At 50.1% G+C, this 18,753-nt stretch overlaps 1 protein-coding gene and 1 long non-coding RNA gene across 15 annotated transcripts in view; one reads left to right on the top strand and one right to left on the bottom strand.

The window, feature by feature from the left end:
* Positions 1 to 562: 562 nt before the first annotated feature.
* NDST2 (N-deacetylase and N-sulfotransferase 2) overlaps positions 563 to 18,753 on the bottom strand; it is a 240,307-nt gene continuing 222,116 nt past the window's right edge. For all 14 annotated transcript variants that reach the window (XM_030568395.1, XM_030568404.1, XM_030568393.1 and 11 more), the window contains 8 exons: positions 13,125 to 13,307; positions 12,222 to 12,318; positions 11,355 to 11,478; positions 9,062 to 9,236; positions 8,634 to 8,804; positions 4,920 to 5,029; positions 3,049 to 3,151; positions 563 to 2,813 (listed from right to left, as the gene is read on the bottom strand). In XM_030568395.1, coding sequence (XP_030424255.1) covers positions 2,688 to 2,813; positions 3,049 to 3,151; positions 4,920 to 5,029; positions 8,634 to 8,804; positions 9,062 to 9,236; positions 11,355 to 11,478; positions 12,222 to 12,318; positions 13,125 to 13,307 — 1,089 coding nt within the window. In that variant the 3' untranslated portion in view covers positions 563 to 2,687. The remainder of the gene's footprint in view (positions 2,814 to 3,048; positions 3,152 to 4,919; positions 5,030 to 8,633; positions 8,805 to 9,061; positions 9,237 to 11,354; positions 11,479 to 12,221; positions 12,319 to 13,124; positions 13,308 to 18,753) is intronic.
* Positions 13,314 to 17,940, top strand: LOC115654315. Its single transcript, XR_004001163.1, has 2 exons — positions 13,314 to 16,938; positions 17,367 to 17,940. It is a non-coding gene; the product is annotated as an uncharacterized LOC115654315 (long non-coding RNA).

Raw genomic sequence — 18,753 nt, 5'->3', positions numbered from 1 at the left:
GAATTGAGGCTAAGCTGCTGTGAACAAGCTCAGGCTGCTAGCCTGTGATGTCTGAGCAGTACTGGACCACCTCCAAAGTTGGCACCAGCCCTAAAGAAAAGCCTGTTCTTTGCTGCATGTCAGGTGAGGCGGGCTGCTGGGTGGCAGCACAGGGATGGTCAAGTCTTCTGCCTGCAGTTTCTTGATTAGAGCAAGCCTTTACCAACTGCTTCAGGCTGGAGAATCATGGCAGGTCTGTGAGTGATGAAGCACTGCGAGCACCCACAATGTGTATTGAGACAGGAGGGAACTGTTTCACTGGCCTGCCCCATTTAATTTTATGGCTCAGTGGTACTGGTGCTGCTGGTTGTAACATCTGCCCACTTTTGTCACTGCGCATCTTCATGATCCTATTCCTAACACCCACCACACCCTTCCCCAATACCAGCTTAGGGCACTCTAAGCTGTAGCTTTAGTAGCTTCTTTGTTTCCTGCCTTTGCCCAAGCCCAGGGATGTGTGTGGTGGGGAAGGGGGTGAGCCCAGAACCACAAAGAGGACAACACTCAAAACCATCACAACTCATAGAAAATAAGTGGTACATTTATTGAATCCACTGAATGCTACTTTATTCAGACACTTGTGCTCAGCTTTGAGAGCCAAGAATTTCTCATCATTCAATGTGAATGACATTATACATGAATCCAGTGCAGGAAGTGGGGCTCTCCTCTGTTCTAATGGGGGAGATAAGTTTCTATTTTGTTCCTCTTTTTGGTTGCACAAGGTTAGCCCTTCTTTAGGGCATGTGGAATAAAATACTATATTGCATACTATATACATTTACATACAATGGTAAATGCACCATTTAAAAATACACAATACCTAAGGCTCAATGGAAAAGCTTGGTTGAAACAGCTTCTCTCCCCTTTAGAAAAAAGGAGACCACAGATGTTGCCATAGGTTGTGTTCCTGTCTGGGTCAGATACCATTCCAAGTGACCCTGCCATTTGTCTTCAGCAGCAGCAGGACCCTTGCTATAAGGCTGGGGAAGGAGTGAAAAAAGCTGTTTCCAGAGCCACTCTCCTCCATGCAGTGAGATGGGGGAAGTTGCAGTAAGAAAGAAAATAACCACTCCAGACCGCAGCAGAGGCAAACACACAGGGACTATTTTGTCAAAATTAGTACCCTGCGACTGCCTAGCACTCTGCGTATTCTCTTTCCACGTGTGGCCTACCTCAGGGACGGCAGGGGAAAGCAACCCTCCCCCGTGCAGCTGGACAATTGTCTCTGCAATAGAAGCCCCAGTCCCAGTGCCTTGGCAGCAGAGCTGCTTTAACTCTCACTAAACTATCAGGCTTGGTACAGGGGCTGAATGTGTCTCTTCCCTTTTAATTCACAAGGACCAGGACCTTGTTCTTTTGCACCGAGAGAGGATCAACACGCTCTGCTCTGAGTGCCCTGCATCTTGCCTAGGTTGCTCCTACTCAGCTTTTGAGCAGATGACATCCTCCCGGGCACCAGATCTGTTGCAGGGATGGGCTAGATAACTAAGTGCTAGTCAGAGGATGTTCCTGTTTCACTCCATTCCTCTCCCACTACTGTCCACTGAAGAAACTAGCTTTGTGGCCTGGTATCTTCTGGCACCTGCCATCATGTGGATGCTGATGCAGCCCCAGAAAAGAACTGGACCAGTCTGCCCCATATCAGTAATGCCTGGGAAATACACAAGAGAGGAAGCTGCCACTGGGACACGCTCCTCATTTATATTCAGAACCAGCAGCACAGCTTGGAGCATTTGCAACCAGGGCTCTTAGTCTAACTCATCAAGCCCAGTCCCAGGAGGAGGTAAAGGACATATCTGGCAACCTCTATGCCCCTCCCTCTGGAAGACAACAGATTCTTTATGACAACGTCTGCAAGCCTCTGCCCTTCCCCTAGCTCCCCGGACACACTATCCCCAGGGCACAGCAGCAGGCAGGGCCAGACAGTCCACTTTACAACACCCCCCACTCTGAGCAGGGAGCCTAAGCTGAGGGGAGCCACACAGGTGACCAACAGCAGGACACAGTTCCAAAGAACAAACTCCATGTGCAAGGAGGAAGAGGGAATGTTGCCTTTCATGGCTGGCATTAAAACTGCTCCCCAAAGCTGGGGTTCTCCCGATTCCCCTCCCCCGGGCTGCAGTGGCTCTTCCTGCTATGAAAGTGCAATTACCACCTTGCTATCAACAACAAAGGCCAGGTGCTGCGCCCCAAACCTGTCACAACTGGAAGACATTAACCCTCTAGGTACTGAGCATTTCAGACAGTAGTATTATAGGAGTCTGAACAATCCCAGTCTTCAAAGGGTTAGCATGCTCTCCTCTGGGTGGGGATCCACAGATGTTCCCTGGGATCACAGTCCTCCTGGAGCAGCCACTACAGTTTGTGCAATTTCCTTTTCTTTGTGTCTTTCTTACAAATCATTAATATTTAGAGGCTTGAGTCACATTGGGTGCAACAGTCTCGCTGGACCCCCTGCAATGATACATACCAGGCAGCAGCGGGAGGGGGAAGGGCTCCTGTCAGCAGCCCAAGATCCTGGCTGCTGCTCTTTTCTCTAGTTTTTTGACTGACAAGAGATGCCATCATAGTGTATTTTCCACCTGGCTTTTATACCCATGGATAGACAGCACCATGCATCCAGCAGCACTGGGGCAGGGGCTTCCACCTCAGCTCCAGCTGGAATTCTGCAGTTCCTCGCGGAGCCACGTGGGAAGGGGCTGCCCAAGTCTGTTCATCAGCTTGGATAACTCGATGTTGTACTCCCGATAGAAGTCTGTGAGGAACAGCCGAGACTGCAGGGGGAAGAGAGAGCACATGTTAGCGAGGGGTACATGCAATCCTGTTCCTGCCCTGAAAGGCATCGCTCTAGCACTTATTTAAGGCCCTGTCTGCTGTCACTGGCATGTAGTCCCCATATCTCAAAAAATCCACTGACACTGCACCTGTCCCTAATTTCCTGAGAGCGCTCTCCTTCAACCCACTATGCCTCTTCCAGGCAAGGCACATTTCCCCAAGCTGGTTACTCACCGAGGAATCCATGTCAGGGTACTTCCTTCCTTTACTTTTTCCCAAGCATTTAGTCTTCCCTCCGTCTAGCACCTGGCACCAAAATCCTTTTGCCTCATCAAACCTGAAAGGGGGGGACACAGTTAAAAATCCTAGGGAAGGAAACATGTCAGTCTGTGTTACTGATCCCTTAGCTGCCTCCAGTTCAAAGATTTTCTAATTCGTTTCTCACTTTGTTTCCTCTTTTGGCATGCCTCTTGGCTTTGACAATGAAAAGCACTAGTTTTACTTTTGGTTATAATGCACGTCAATTTCACGTTCAGGTTCAGGCAAAATGTTGTGGTTGCCAACAGGAAAATTTTATTTTGGAGGCTGTTTGGGAACTTAGACCAGTAGGATTTTTTTAACAATTAGTTTAAAACAAACAAAAACACCCTACCTTTATGCCACATTGATTTGACAGCTTCCCATGGTGCTCAAAGCCTCAACTCATGGGTACCTTATGTTATTAAAATACAGATTTAATACAAGGAAAGAGGGATAGCTCAGTGCTTCGAGCATTGGCCTGCTAAACCCTGTGTTGTGAGTTCAATCTTTGAGGGGGCCATTTAGAGATCTGGGGCAAAAATCTGTCTGGGAATTGGTCCTGCTTTGAGCAGGGGGTTGGACTAACTGACCTCCTAACGTCTCTTCCAACCCTAATATTCTATGAACTACAAAACTCACCATCTTGTCCTTAAAATGGGCCACATATCAACTTACTACACACGAATTCTCAGGGCTGCAGGCTGACCAACACTGCTTCCTCCTCCTCTGCTGCTTCAGCAGTTGCAGGTCATCAGTGACCCATGGCAACTGAAGATGGGGGAGTGTCTATAATTCCACTAATCCATCACAGCTGCTCCGACAGAGAGCCAAACAGTCCTAATCCCTGACATTTCTCTAATGCCATTCTCCAAAGTGAAGTCTTACTGCACTGGGGGGTATGAAGTGACATGTCAGCTGTCACATAGGTCATATCTGTGTCTGAGCTGGAAAAGGAACCAAGACCTGACCATGAAACCTTTACCACGAGACAATGCCTCTGCTAACAATTTCTCAGGCATATCTAGGACTCAATCAGAGCCATCAGTCTCCTACAGTGAAAACAGGCCGTCCAACCCAACACCAATGGGAGCGATCCCTCACCTCATAATATATAGCCTCCAATTTAATATATAGCTTACCAGAGAGTCAAAAAGGATTTTGCCAGAGCAGTTGCTCCAGCCCAGTATCCTGTCTTCCGACAGTGGCCAATGCAAGATGCCCCAGAGGGGAATGAACAGAACAGGTAATCATCAAGTGATCCATCACCTGTCGCTCATTCCCAGCTTCTGGCAAACAGAGGTTAGGGACACCATCCCTGCTCATCCTGGCTAATAATCACTGACGGACTTATCTTTTTTGAACCCTGTAATAGTTTTGGCCTTCACAAAAATCCGTTGGTAAAGAGTTCCACAGATTGACTGTGCGTTGTGTGAAAAATACTTCCTTTTGTTTGTTTTAAACCTGCTGCCTATTAAGTTCATTGGGTGACTCCCTGGTTTGTGTGTTATGTGACAGAGTAAATAACACTTCCTTAGTCAATTTTTCCACACCACTCATGATTTTATAAACCTCTATCATATCTCCCCTTAGCTGTCTCTTTTCCAAGCTGAAAATCCCAGTTTTATTAATCTCTCCTCATATGGAAGCTGTTCCAGACCCCTTGCAATCCCTTCTCAGGAGAGGCCAGGGACAGAGCTCATGACAGACCACCTCTCCTTTCACCTGAGGTGAAGGTCACGAGCAAGCTCACAATGCAGCTGTCTAGCAATATTAGCAGTGGTACCCACATACTGACGAATCCTTACTTAAGGGCCTGGGTGTAGTTGAAGAGTGGTGTCACCCCGAGAAACTTCTGGATGTTCTCCATGACGGAAGCAGGGCTGTGCCGAAGCTCCTGGCCATCCACAATCAGAATCTGAAAGAGAGAGTCCACAAAGCTTTCAGTGTGAGCTAAGTCAGCCTCTGGCACCACCCAGAGAGCAGCCCCTCTGGAACAGGACATTGCCCCAAGAGCCCTACCACCTGCGGCTTCCAACCCTCAAGAGCCTGAGCGGAAAAGCTGCTGCTGTTCCTCTTTTGGGTGCTGGACCTTTTTTGCTGAAGACAGAAGAGTCCTAACGTGACCAACATTTACAACATAAAAGCAGCTCAAAACAGGGTGTCAAAACTTTCAGCCTGTAACTGAGCACCTAGCCTCAGTGCTAGCCATCAATTACATGCATCCTTTTTGACAGCTGATGCTTCCTTTTTACACAACAGTCTGCTCCGGCTCATTTCCCTCCCTCAGAGGATGAAAGACAATAACTATCAGCCTCTTTGTACTAGCTGGACTATCCATGGAAGAGGAAATTGTCCAAGAGAAAAGACTTGGCGTGAGTTCTGTGGAGCTGGGCCCTAGACCACTCCAGATCCAGTAATGAAACAGAAGTCCTTGGCCACAGAAGGAGATGGCTTTTGGCAATTTTGATGGTAGGTCAGGCACTGTGGGGAGGCGATGTATCTCTTTGCAGACACTGAAGTTGACCTCAGAGTGGGCTATATGCTTTTCCTCTCCTAATCTGGGGTGGGTATCTTCTAGTGGCAGGAGGTGGTGATGGAAAGGCCTCTGCCCCTCACCTATGGAGTCACTCTGATAAACCTGCATGAACACAAACCATTGTAAAGAACTGTGGGGTATTAGCAAAAAGTTTGAGAATCCTTCTCCATGCAATTAGTTCATTGTCCAGGGCAGACCTAAAGCTCTGCTCCTTGTGTGCCCAGAATCCCAGGCCAAAGAAATAGTTACAGGAAGCTGTGCTCCAGTGCTGTACAACCATTACACCATTAGTGGTTTTGGGGGGATTCCTCTTTGAAGAAATCTGGTTTTTAGGACCAGTTCTTTCTTAAAGGGGCCATTAAACCCACCCAGTCACTCTGGCCATGGGACTGGAAGGTGCAGGACTGCACCATTTCAGCCAGGCAAGGGGGGCAATCTTATGCAAATCTCTGTTGCCAGTTATGGTAGGTAGCTTTTGTAAAGCAAAGTGGAGAGAGATCCCATGCTTATATAGAGAGAGAAGTCTAGGCTTCCAGCTCAGACAGCAGGTCACGGGTCCACAGTACAGTTCTAGCAATAATGAGGATTCAGTGAATAAATAATGTATTGCTTTCCATCCATCCCTGCCACAGCACTCTCCCAAATTATTTTGCATTGTTATCTCGTTTACTGGGTGACTGCAGCTCAGCAGATCTGTGACTTGGGCAATGACTCCACATGCTCCACTCAGAGCCCAGTTGCCTGACCTCAGCTCTGCAGATCTGTGCTTGTAATTAAGCCCTTTGCTTCTCTCCCTGATGGGCCGTGCCCTTTGTGGTGTCCTGGAGAAGCAGTATTTCCTGGGTCAGTCTTCCAAAGGTGACATATCCATGTCCTTTTGCATAACCAGCTCCTTCAGGGTATGTCTTTATTGCAGAGTTTACTTGGGTGTTGTCCCTAGCCCCACTCCTGTCCCCCCACAAACGCTCTGAGTTGAATGGTGCTTTAAACCTGGGCTAGCTGGTTTCTCTGGGAGCATGGGCTAGTGGGCTGCTGCTGCATTCAGACTGGTATCCTGCCCACTTTGCAGAGAGGACACAGACTAAATCATTTCAGTGCCAGTAGGCTTCCAGCGCCTCCCACTATTCCCAAGAAGGGCAAACAAGGTCTCCTTCAATTGACTAGAAAAGGACGATAGAGTGGCTCAGCTTACTGCAGCGCTGACAACCACAGGATATGCCCCCCGCAGTAAGTGACACACACAAGGGATAGCAGTACCAGTGAGGACATAGTACCTTGAGTAGAGCTTGGCAGTATGGCTGCTCACCCCCAGGCCAGGCTAACTTGAGTGCTGATCACTCAAGTTAACTCCCCACTAGGGACAGCCACAGTCTTATTCTAAAGAGTTCTAGTCCCTGCCCGGTGTGATAGTGGGTGCTCTGATGCTCATTCTGTAGAGAAATGCAAAGTCAGCCAGAAAGGAGAGCACAGGTGATTTTGTACAGAGCAGGAGGGTTCCGAAGTTCCATGTTTTTACAATGCTCCAAAGTGGTTGTGATTAGTTCGGCTGAAGAGTTTTCTTGCTGTATTATGTCCTGACATCATTTTAAGTGCAAGAGGGTATTGTCCTCTCTTCACTCTCATCTGCTCAAACAGTCTGGTCAGCGAGATGTGAGCCCAGGGATGTACCCGCACACTTTATGCAGGACAGACTCCTTCCACCATCTCCCTGGCTCTGACCACCAGATGAAAGCACTAGCCTGTCTCCTGTGCTGGGGATGCTGCTGTTGGCTTTCCAGTTGCTGCATTTGAATTAACTGGCAGGGTTTGCAAACTGTTGGCTTAAGCCAGAATTCTCCAGGAGATGTGGAAGGAACAGCCCAGGGCCGGGGCTCTCCTTGGACAACATACTGCCTTAGAGGAGTTAATATCTGTTACACTTCACTGCAATTGCACAACTCATCTACTCTTGTCAGGCACTGGCTCTGCTCCGACAGCAACAAGGCCATGAACACAGATTCCGGCTTTGTTTTACCTTTGCCTGTTAGTACTACAGCAGTACTACGTTTTCTGGGAAGCAGAACCACTATTGCTATTGCTGCTGAAGGGAATAAGTGCCTGAAAATGCATGATGGGATCTGCTGGTTCATACACCACCTGAGAATAACTCTGGCAACAGAAGCCAAGATCCAGGCAATCTTGCTTTACGTCTGTCAGAAAAGAGAAGTTGCTAAAATGTTTTCTGACTCCAAGCACACGGGACAGTTTGTAAATGTCTTGTCACAATGAAGGCAGATTCAGAGATGGAAACGAGCTGTAGTTTGCGCTGACCAACCTAGAAATCTATAAACAGAAGGCCGGCTGCACTCCAGACTTCAGTAGTCTGGGGACTCCAGATACCTCTCCAAAAAAATCCACACTCAGCAGCACTACAGGCTTCATGAGATGGGGAAGAAACAAGTGAATGTGACAAGCAGCAGAGCCCAAACCTCTGGTGAAAGCTACGGTATCACGACAGTAGCTGAACACCAGTTGGGCAGGGGGACACACTGCCAAGATAAAAGCAAGAGAACCTAATGCTGCAGTAAGTTAGTGCTTCCTGGACCTCCTAACGCTGCTGTGCTGTCTGCGCGCTCAGCCACCTAGTACACACATGCACTTGGAAACCTGTAGACACTCGATCCTGATTGGATAGACACAATGTCAGCCTGATTCTCTATCAGGTAACATGGAGGGAAGGAAGCAGCAGTTTATATTCCCCTCCCCCAAAAAGAGTCATAAGCTAAAGTGAAGAGAGAATGAGACAGATGGGGAGTTTCCTGTCTCTACAGCCACCAAGCTGAACTCTGAACCCATTCCCTGTGCACCATGCTTCACTCAGGATTGTGACACCCAGCCCTAGGCATTAGGGCTTTCTGACCCTCGTCCCCAGAGCTGCTCATTAATCCAGAACAACCTTCTGCCGAGTACTAGAGACGCTGCCAAGCGCAGCAGAGCTCTGTACCTGCCCAGAGGGGTAATACGTCAGCCATCGTTCCAGGTGAGTCGAATACATTCCAGGGAGCAGGCAACGGCTCTGCAGATTGCGCAGCTCCAGGTGGGCCTGGGACTTTGCAGTAATCACCTGGTAGAAGGTGTAATTGAGAGCCACAGGGTCGCTGTGAGCGCGCTGGTGCTGGGAAACAAACACATGGTTAGGAGGTCAGAACACAGAACTCTGCCCTTCCCTAGCCAATGTGCATGCAGCCCCCTGCTCTCTGCTGCCCTTGGGCAGCACACACACACCCCAGTTCTCCTGTGAATAAATCCACACACTCCCATCAGTACTAACCCAGCCCGGCCTCCCAGGAGAAATCCATTCATACAGGGGCTGCATGCCACACTGGAGCAGATCTCCAACCCTCCCCAGGGCCCCCCGGGAAGGAGCGATACCTGGTACCAGGAGTAGGCTCGGATGGCTGGGTTGATCAGAATGGAGATGATTTTGGCTCGTGGAAGCAGGGCCGCGCCACGCTTCGGTACCACCTCTGTGTCAAAGTAATTGGCACTTTTCTCAAACATGAAGTCTGTGCTGGCGTTGGAGGGGATGGGGAAGAATTCCATGTACCTGTCAAGCGGAGCAAACCAGGAGAGCCCGATGGCACACGTGTGAGGAGCACACCCCAGCAGAAAAGTGGCACGGGGCAAACCAGCCTGCTGGCACCTCAGGACTGTAGAAGGCATGCAGAGGAGCTTGGGGTGGCCAGACTCATGGAGAATCAATAAGGGGATGACATAGAACGGGGATAACGGGGAACGAGTAGGGTCTAATGTGGAGTAGAGGGGGATGCAATAAGGGGCGCAGACATTGCCCTGCATGTAGGGCACAGCACCCTCGGGTGGTGCCTGGAACTACCTGAGGATGCAGACATGCCTCAGGATTATTCCCACGGTCTCTGCTTTCAGTGAAAACAAGGGAACCTCTAACTCAGGGGTTTCCGCCACGGCGCCTGCGGGGACATCTAAATGCGCCTGCGTCCTGGCTGGCAGTGGAGCATCTGCCGAAGTGCTGCCGAATTTCTGCGGCGTTGCGGCGACGACGCCTCTCGATGATGTCACTTGTTGGCGGCAAGTGACATCATCGAGAGGCGTTGCTGACGAAATGCTGCATAAATTCGGCGGCGACACCTCTCGATGACGCCACTTGTCGCCGACAAGCGACATCATTGAGAGCCGTTGCCGCTGAAATGCCAGAGAAATTTGGCGCCATTTCCACGGATGCTCCACTGCCGCCACGGTTCTTCATCTGGCGCCCACCAGACGAAAAGGTTGGGGAACACTGCTCTAACTGTTGTGTGAAGAACAGAGGATGGCCCAGTGGGTAGCATGTAGCCAGGACTTGAAGATCTGGGTTCAATTCCCTGCTCTGCACTGACTTGCTGTGTGACCTTGGGAAAGTCATTTAGTCTCTCTGTGCCTCACTTCCCCCCTCTGTACCACAGGGACACGAGTTCTGCCCTGCCTCACAGGAGTGCTGTGAGGATAACCACACTGTAGATTGTGAGGTACTCATATACTAGGGGGATAGGATACATACAAGAACTGTAGGGCTTGTCTTCACTCTAAAGTTATCTTGAGTTATATCCGTTAACTCCCTGAGTGGATACTTTTGTTCTGGACAAGAGTGCTCACATAGGGGTCTACACTGGTATAACTAGAGCAGTATAAAAATTCCCCATGTAGACAGACCAACTGACCGACCAAACCAAGTGTAGGAGACGAAGACATCTGCTTGGTTCCATAGAGAGCGTGGAACAATAACTCTCGTGGTGTGAACCGCCCTGTCCATCTCAGTGGGCACTAATTGGGCACAACTGCCTTGTCTACACTAGCTATGCTGGAATAGCTATACTGGCAAACCCGCCTAGTGGAAATGCAGCTTATGCTGGCAAAGGAGTGCTTTTGCTGGTTCTGGGTGGTCCAACCTTTTCACTGCTGCGGGTTGCATGCAGTTGTCTAGAGCTCTTCCACAGGCCATGTATATAAATACGTGTTCTACAAAATGATGTCCTCCAAGCAGTGTGACTTCACATGTACTGTGCATGCAAGGCCATGCCACACGGAGGACGCCATTTTGTCGAGCTGGACACGTTCAGGCCTGGAAAGAATCGGCCCGTGGGACACATCCGGCCCACAAGCACGAGTTGGACCACTCACTGCTTCACCAAACAAACTTAGCTATACACTGGCAAAAGGACTTATACTGGCAACCCCTTTTTAGTATTGGGTTTTTGCCACATTTGTAACCAATTTAGCTATGCCAGCAAAACCTTTGCATGTAGCCCAGACCTCAGATGCCAGTGACAATAATTTAAACATCAACACATCAGAGCATGTGACAAAGGAGAGCAAGTATTTTATGGAGATTTCCCCAATCTGCTCTTGGGCAGATTTTCACAGCACGTGCAGGGTTGCAGGGGCATGCGTGGCTTTATTTCCCTGAACGGGACTCTGCTTTCAAAGTTTAGGAAAAAGCTGAGCTTACTAGCAGGTGTATAGCTGGGGCGTAGCAAGTGGAGAAACAGAGTGAGCTCTTGTGAGACTGTGAGCACCCAGAGGTGCAACGTGCCAGACAGAAACGGAGGGCTTGTTAAAACGCTCGAGGTGGAAGGAGCCCAGGGACATTCAGGAGGATGCAACATGACGACTGATCCCTATAGGGGAGCACAAGAGCTAGGATGCTTACCAGTCAATTCCTTTATGATAGTTGGGCCCATTGAAGAACTGGATCTCTTCAAAGGTGGCTGGACTCAGGAAGTTACTAGTGACCGCTGGGTGCATGGTCAGGAAGAAGTGCACAGCTGTTGTGCCTATAACGAACAACAACAATTAATGGAGCCGGGGTCACCCAGGGTACTGAGAGAGGCTGGCGTCTCCTGACGACTCTGCTGAGAGCTTCCAGCATGCTGATAGTTGGCCAAGCCAGGTATCCTTACTACGCAGCAACAGTGTGGCACAGCACAGGGCACAAGAGCTGCCAGGGGCACAGGCACACCAGCAGAGATCCCCAATGGCTCATGTGAGAGGGATTGCAGCTGGGCTGGGAAGAGGTTCACCCATAGGACTGAGGCCCCCATTCTACACAAATGGCTGGCACCTGTCATTGCTGGAAGTGGCGGCTCAGCTCAATACCTCTCTAGCCAAATCACTGCCCACAGCAATCCCAGATGAGTTACCGACCCCATGTACAGACCTGGTCCCAGACCCCTGTGCAGTGTGTCAGCGTGAAAGGGCGCAGACCTGTTACTGGGAAGGCACTAGAGAGGCACATTGGCTCAGCTAAAGAGGGTCAGGACTCGTGTGGGTAAACCAAGAGCCTGCACTACTTCTCACGGTGACTTAGCAGGTGGGGCTCTTCCCTGCGAGTTCGGATTATGCCCCAGCAGGGTGGTAGGAGCAGTGTGCTGATGGAGGTGCTGCACTTTGGGTGGGACAAACCAGAGACCCTAATCACATGTGATCACTGGCTGCTGCTGTACAAATCTACGAACTGTCTGTCTGCATAGGAGGCAGCCGAGCCAGGAGTTTATCTTTAAATGAGTTATACAATTACCAGTTTTCTGGGGTCCAACGACAAGGAACTTGGGGAGCCGGTCACATGTTTTCTCTTTGGACCAGATATCCTTGTGCCTCTTATCATCACAGGGATTCTGCACAACAGAGTGAACAGGCTTTAATATTAGCAAGGGAGCTGATGAGGACTCCTGCGGATAGAGCGTAACACACAAGGAACAATTCACAGCTACATCCCCATTCTGCTGAGTGCCGGCAGGCTGCACTGCACAGACTAAGCCGTGGGAACATTTTCCAAAGCACCCAAGTGATTTAGGAGCCTAGGTACTTTTGAAAGTGCTACCCACAATTCCTGTCCAAAGTAACCAAGATGTGGGCCCATCATCACTGCTGGGCTGAGAAGCAATCCCTTCCCTGCTGCATCCCAGCACAGCAGCTCTGGCAGACTGACAACCCCATTACCTTCACTTCATTTCATCTGCTTATTAACATGCAGAGAGCTGCTGTGCTGGGATGAAATGAAATAAGCATGTTTTTATTTAACCAACATGAATTCTATACTGTGAAATTACGTCAGGATAAGTCACATTAACATGCCTGCAAGCTCTTCTGGCCCCATGGACATTCCTTCCCCCCAGTTACATCCTCAACTAGCCAAGTACCTGGGACCCCCTCCAGGCCAATGAGAGCTCTCTCTGTCCCCACAGCTCACACCAGGAGCGTGGCCCATCACTCCCTTCTCCCAACGTCGTGTCTTTGGGATCTGGGGAGGGAGGCAACAAGGACCAAGCCCCTGCATTCGACCCTTCTGGGCGCTGGAGTGGCAGTGTCACCATGGCAACCCTTTCCTCTCCATGTACCTTCCAAAGAGAGAGCAGCCTCCTGCAAGAGGCCACGGAGAGGAGTCCTGAATGGCCAAGGAAGATCAGAACAGCCTACTCACCTGCCACAGCGGGTTCTTCTCCTGGGGAAAGATTTCAAAGTACTTCTTTGCCAGCTGGACAGGAGGCAGAGTCTGCAGGCGAAGGTTGGTCCAGCACTGCACAAACTTGACCAGGCTCTCAAAAGTGTACAACCCCAGCCGGTCGTTCCCATAGTTAGACAGATGCGTCATGAAGATGCTGATCTGCAAACAGGGAACACAAGGAACATTTACAAGTCAGGTAACAGCCCTGTGTCATCCCAGCTGCTCTCTGCCACCCTTCTGCATCCCATTGCCAGACAGAAGCTGCTGGCTTCCCAGGTCAGTTCTGGCTATCTGAGCTGGTGAATGTGCATCTCTCCTAGGGTATGGGGCAAAGGCAAGAGAATATATTGTGCCCCCTGGATTACTGCTCTGCAATCCACACCTCTGCTCCAGGCAATGGGCGTTGTGGGGAGAGGGAAGTGGGTTATTTTCCAAATAGCCCCAATTGGGCTAGTCCTGGAAAATCCCGAGTGCAGACCATGTGTGAATCAGAGTGTGTTCTCTGACAGGGCCCCAGCGCAGTTACTAGTGCCGCAGACAGCTGGAATAGGGAGCCCACTTGGCCCTTACGAAACACTGACTGGTGGGGACAGGACCTACCATGGATCCTAGCTCTCCCAGCAAGTGCACTGTGCATTCCCAGAGACAGCAACTCACCTCTCCTAGGAGCCCCAGACCCGGACACTCACAAGTCAAACACATTCCCACCCTGAACAAGCCACAGCTCCACACTCCAGGTGACCACAGGACAGTTTTGGAAGCTGGGATGAAGCCAAAGTAGTGATTTGTCCACAGTGACCCTCTTCAAGCAGTCAACAGCTTGGAAAGCTCCTGTCCAGGAGGGAATTGGGAGCAGAATCTCCTGTATGCTCAAAACTGGAATGCAGTTCTTCCTTCTCTTCCCATTGTTAGGGGGGATCACAAGCCCTGAGAGCAGGGCACTCCCTGCATTGGCTGTGGCATGTGCCAGCTTGAGCAGGGGACACTGAAAGCTGGGCAGGGGAGTGCTGAGGCTGGCTTTGGGTGTCAAGCAATATCCTGGCAGAAGCAATCCCGGGCAGACTGGATAATCTCACAGGAGCGTCCCACATCCCGAGTCTGTGGGAAGCCAGCTTTGACTCACCAGCAGCGTAAGGAACAATCTTGGGTTCACTCTTTAAAACACTAAAAAATACACTGGGACATAAGCCTTGGGGCGTGGACATCCCTGCCTATGCTCTCGCCAGGGAACAGACATCCTCCACCAAAAGGTCCTCCCAGGGGGTGGGCATCCCCCTGCTGAACTTTTTGCCAACTTTTGGGCATGGGACCCTCCCAAAGCTCAGGAGCATGTGCATATCCTTCCTAAACCCCTGGGAGGGCACCTTCTGCCCACCAGGTTACAGGGCTCTGCAGAGCTGGTATGAGACGCTCTCAGGTCTGCAGCCAGCACGAGCTGGTGCATTCACCCTGCCCTGCTGAACCGCTTACTCCCGTCATTGCATTTGTTTGTCCCCCAGACAGTTTGCTTTTAAGAATTTTAGTGCTTGGCTGAGAGTGCTGCCAGCTCGAGTTCTGCGCACGTCTTTGATGGCTCAGTCCCTGTGACGCTCCAACGCACTACTGGGCACAAATGCTGCAAGGCCAAAAGGTCAGCAGCACAGCAGGAGAGCCCCTCACTGGGAAGGAAACAGGTGGTTTAGCACCCTAGGATGCAAGAGGGGCCTGGGTAATCATGTGGGCACCCACTGCTGGAAAGCTGGAGGCGAATCACTGTGAGGCTGGGGGAGCAGGTCCACCTGGCAAGGTGAGAGGAGTAGGCTGTCCGTGCATCAGGAGAAAGCATCCATTTCTCCAATTGCTTGGGGAGACACTTGATAGACAGGGTTCATTGCACAATGACCCCTTTCCTCACTGCTGACACAGCCCTCCTGCTCTGGGAGTGGGGATTCAATCACCACCCCTGATCGCCCGGAACACTGCCAGGATGACAAATGTGGCACACAATGCGGGCTGTCAAATCTCCAGGCCTGCCATGACCAGTTCTGGTAACATCATTGCCCATAAACGGTCCCAAGCAAGAGGAATCGCAACCAAGCAAGTCAACCAGGACATGCAGGGCCACTGCCCTCCTCTTCCTACTGAGTCTGGCTGTCTCGTAACAGTAGAACATCCTCCATCAGATCAGCCCAGGAGGCCCGCCATGCCCTGACTGGTCCTGCCAACACAGCCTTGAGCGAACCTGCTGATGTAATCTATGACCAAGCTCTGCCCCTCAACTGACCCACGACTAGCTTGGCAGTAAGCCCCCATCTGCAGCATGGCATTATCTCCCCTGCTCAGCCCTGACATGGAGCTGCAGACAGAGAAGCCTGGAGTTCAGAGAATAGATGATGAGGGAGACTTTAGCAATATAAAGCAACAGCAGTGGGTACAGCAATGGCCTTAATGGCATGTGGTGTGAACAGAAGAGCCTGTGAGAAGTGCTCAGAAACATCCCCCTTTGCTGCTAGGAAATACAGCCAGGGCACGTGGCAGCCTGTAGGCGTCTATTCTCAGTCCTGAGATCAAGGCTTCCTCACTAGTCAGAAGATCAAACATCATCTGTTGACACTGCAGAGTTAGCCATACACCCAGGACTCCTGCACGTGGGCCACACTCAGGCAGGCTGGAAGCACCACAGAGGAGTGCAAAGAGGCTGTGCCCCCAGTCTGCTACGGATCACTGACCACGATGTGGGGCTGGCGGCTTCCTCCAAACACTGGGATGTCTCTATCAGTGGGGTTGGAGAGCAAAGCTCTGGGCTCCCTCTGCAAACAGAAGCAATGAAGATGTGCTGATAGCACAGCCCTCCTCTGCTTGCAGGGATGAAGGGAAAGGAGGGAGAAATACCCAGCAGAAGGAAAGATGCAAATACAGGAAGAGACTGAAGGGGCTCAGAGGAGCCTAGAGAGTCATAGTGGGGAGCCAAAGCCACAGTGCACGGTGCTCTGGGGACAGTTTTATCGGCTAGAAGATACCACAGCCCTTGAAAAATGCCACGGCGGTGCCTGCAGTGGGCAGCCAAGGCCTAGCTGTACTGCAGCGGGGCTCTTGGAAGGGTGGAGTTCACCTTACACCACACTGAAGGCACCAGATAATCTGAGAGAGCACGAGTCACAGCCTCTGGGCAAGGCAGTGTGCTACAGGACTGAGCCTGTCCAGGGTGATGCTGATGCCAATGATACAAAGACTGACTCTCTGGACACAGGCTTGTGTATCTCCTTCTGCTGAAGGGGACAGATAAGGCGATGACAACTGTTAACGTAGGTGGATGTGCTGGCTGTGTAAAGGTAATGGCCTCAGTCTTGGCCAACACCTGACTTCACAGCTGAAAGCAGGAATCTTTACAGTTTGAGCTAGAAAGCCAGGCTGGGGCTGTGGAGCAGGTACAGCAGGCTGCATAACACACACTGACCAGCTTGTTACAGGAACAGTTACATTACTGGTGGGTCAGTCACAGCCTGTGATCCTGTCAGGGACCCAGCGTGTGTTATAAGAATTTATCATCACACTCCCAGCCCTGCCTCTAGCACCAGAGCTGAGCTAAACAGGAGGAAGGTGGTTGAATAGAGGGCTGAATTTCCCACAGTTCTGTGTTCCAGCCAAGTCAGAGGGAGGTGCTGCAATCCAGACCCACAGGCCCAGGAGCAGACAATGCACCAGAGGAACAGCAGCATCACTAACGTATCTGACAAATCCAGCAAATCAAGTGAGGTGCTGAAGGATGGGAGAAGGGGTCCTATGGCTCCCACCTGTCCGCTGGACAAAGGTAACCCAGTAATCCCTGATCTCTCAGCCTGACTTCCACCACAGGCAGTACTGGAAACAAGAGTGCAAGTAGCGCAGTACCCTCCAGTACGCAGTAACCGCAAGAGATTTTAAGCGGGTACAGGGTACCAGAAAGATTTGGGGCTAGCCCCCACCACTCCAGAGGAGGGGTGGGGCTGTGCTCTGCTCCAGCTAGGGAGGGCATTCATTCTTTATATGGCTTTAACCACAATACATATGCTAACAAACTTAAACAAAGCCTTTGTTTAAGTTTGTTAGCATATGTATTGTGCTGTTAAGTTGGTCAGGGGTCCTTAAGAGGGGAAGGGTGGGGGGACAGGGGGACGGAAAGTGTTTAAACTGTATTTTTGATTCTGTTTCTCCCCATTGATCTGAATTATCCATGACTTCCATACTGTATCACATCAGGTCCAAATCATTAGAGGAGTGCCTCTGCCTGCACTGACCAGAGGATGTTTGGATTCTGATGTCAGCCCAGTTCTGCAGCCTTACAGGAATTAGATGTTGTCCCCAGTGTATAGAGAATTCTTCTTTGCAGCCAAACTAGTCTAACATGCATTTTGTTAACTGGAATTGGAGCAGCAAAACAAAGAAAATAAATGCCTCATTTTCCAGCTTTGTGGGTGAGAGAACTATAAGTCAAGATTATAATGCCGGACACTGACTATCTTAAACCAGCTGCCTCAGGAATCTGCCAAGAACTTTGCTGAAAATATGTTCCTCATCTTAACAACAGAGGTAAGACTTATCACACATCTGCTCACCTTTATTCGAATGAAGCTCCTTCTGATCTGACAGCTCAGGCATTGTCAGAACAATTTACATCCAGAACAATTTACAAAACTTGGAACCTAATTCTGTAAACCCTTAATCATTTGATCAATCCCACTAAAGACAATGGGACTATATGCATGGCTATGGACCTCTTTTGTAGTCTGGTAAGAGTTTCAGGAGTTTGTTCCCATAAAGGAAGTTCAGGATACAGTTCTACTTAATATTTGTCTTTTAATAAGTCAGACATATGCCAAAATGGCTCCTAACCCAACTCCCATATTCCATATAAACAAACCAAATACTACATATTTGTGGGGAAAGTGAGTAGTAAAGCATGTTGATGTTTGTATGTACAAAGAGGGGTGTCGGAGGAGACAGGGAGAGTGTGACGGGGCCCCGGGCTGGGCAGAATCACATGGAGGGTCACGTGAGGTGGTCATGTGCCCCCCCTTGTGTCTCTCCCATAAGTGCAGTACCAGCAAGAAATGATTTCTACTTGCACCACTGACTAGAAACCACAGGCTGCGAGTCTGTTTGTGGTGACTGAAGGAGGGGAACAGCCAGTGTGGGTTGGTGCTTTGCGCATTAGGACACAGTCATCTGGTCACTACTTTTTACATAACAAAACTACCCTCTTGGACAGAGATGGGGAGCCCGGTGGATTGTGATCTCTGGATTTCAGCAAGGCCTTTGGCCCAGCGGTGCCCTCACTCCCAATGCAGACACTGGAACAGACAGAAAAGGGTAGGGAAGATGAGCTGAAATGATCCAAGGGACCAGAGAATGATGAATTTATGAGAGAAGATGAGAGTAATGATGGTGGTTCCCCTTAAGCTAGGGGTGGAAAATGCAATAACTCTGACTGGATAATAATACCTACACCAAGACAGGACACTTCTAGGGGACAGGAGAAGTAAACTGGTTTAAGTTTAACAAAGGAAATTAGGGAAGATCTTTGGACCCGAGACCAATGTGACACACTCACTAGGTATCTATAAGGAAAGAGAATGTCTGGGAAGTT

This window comes from Gopherus evgoodei, chromosome 7, assembly GCF_007399415.2.
Source record: "Gopherus evgoodei ecotype Sinaloan lineage chromosome 7, rGopEvg1_v1.p, whole genome shotgun sequence".
In the NCBI taxonomy this organism is placed as follows: Eukaryota; Metazoa; Chordata; order Testudines; family Testudinidae; genus Gopherus; species Gopherus evgoodei.
The sequence above is the reverse complement of the archived record's forward strand: the minus strand, read 5'-3'. Positions and strand labels throughout refer to the sequence as shown.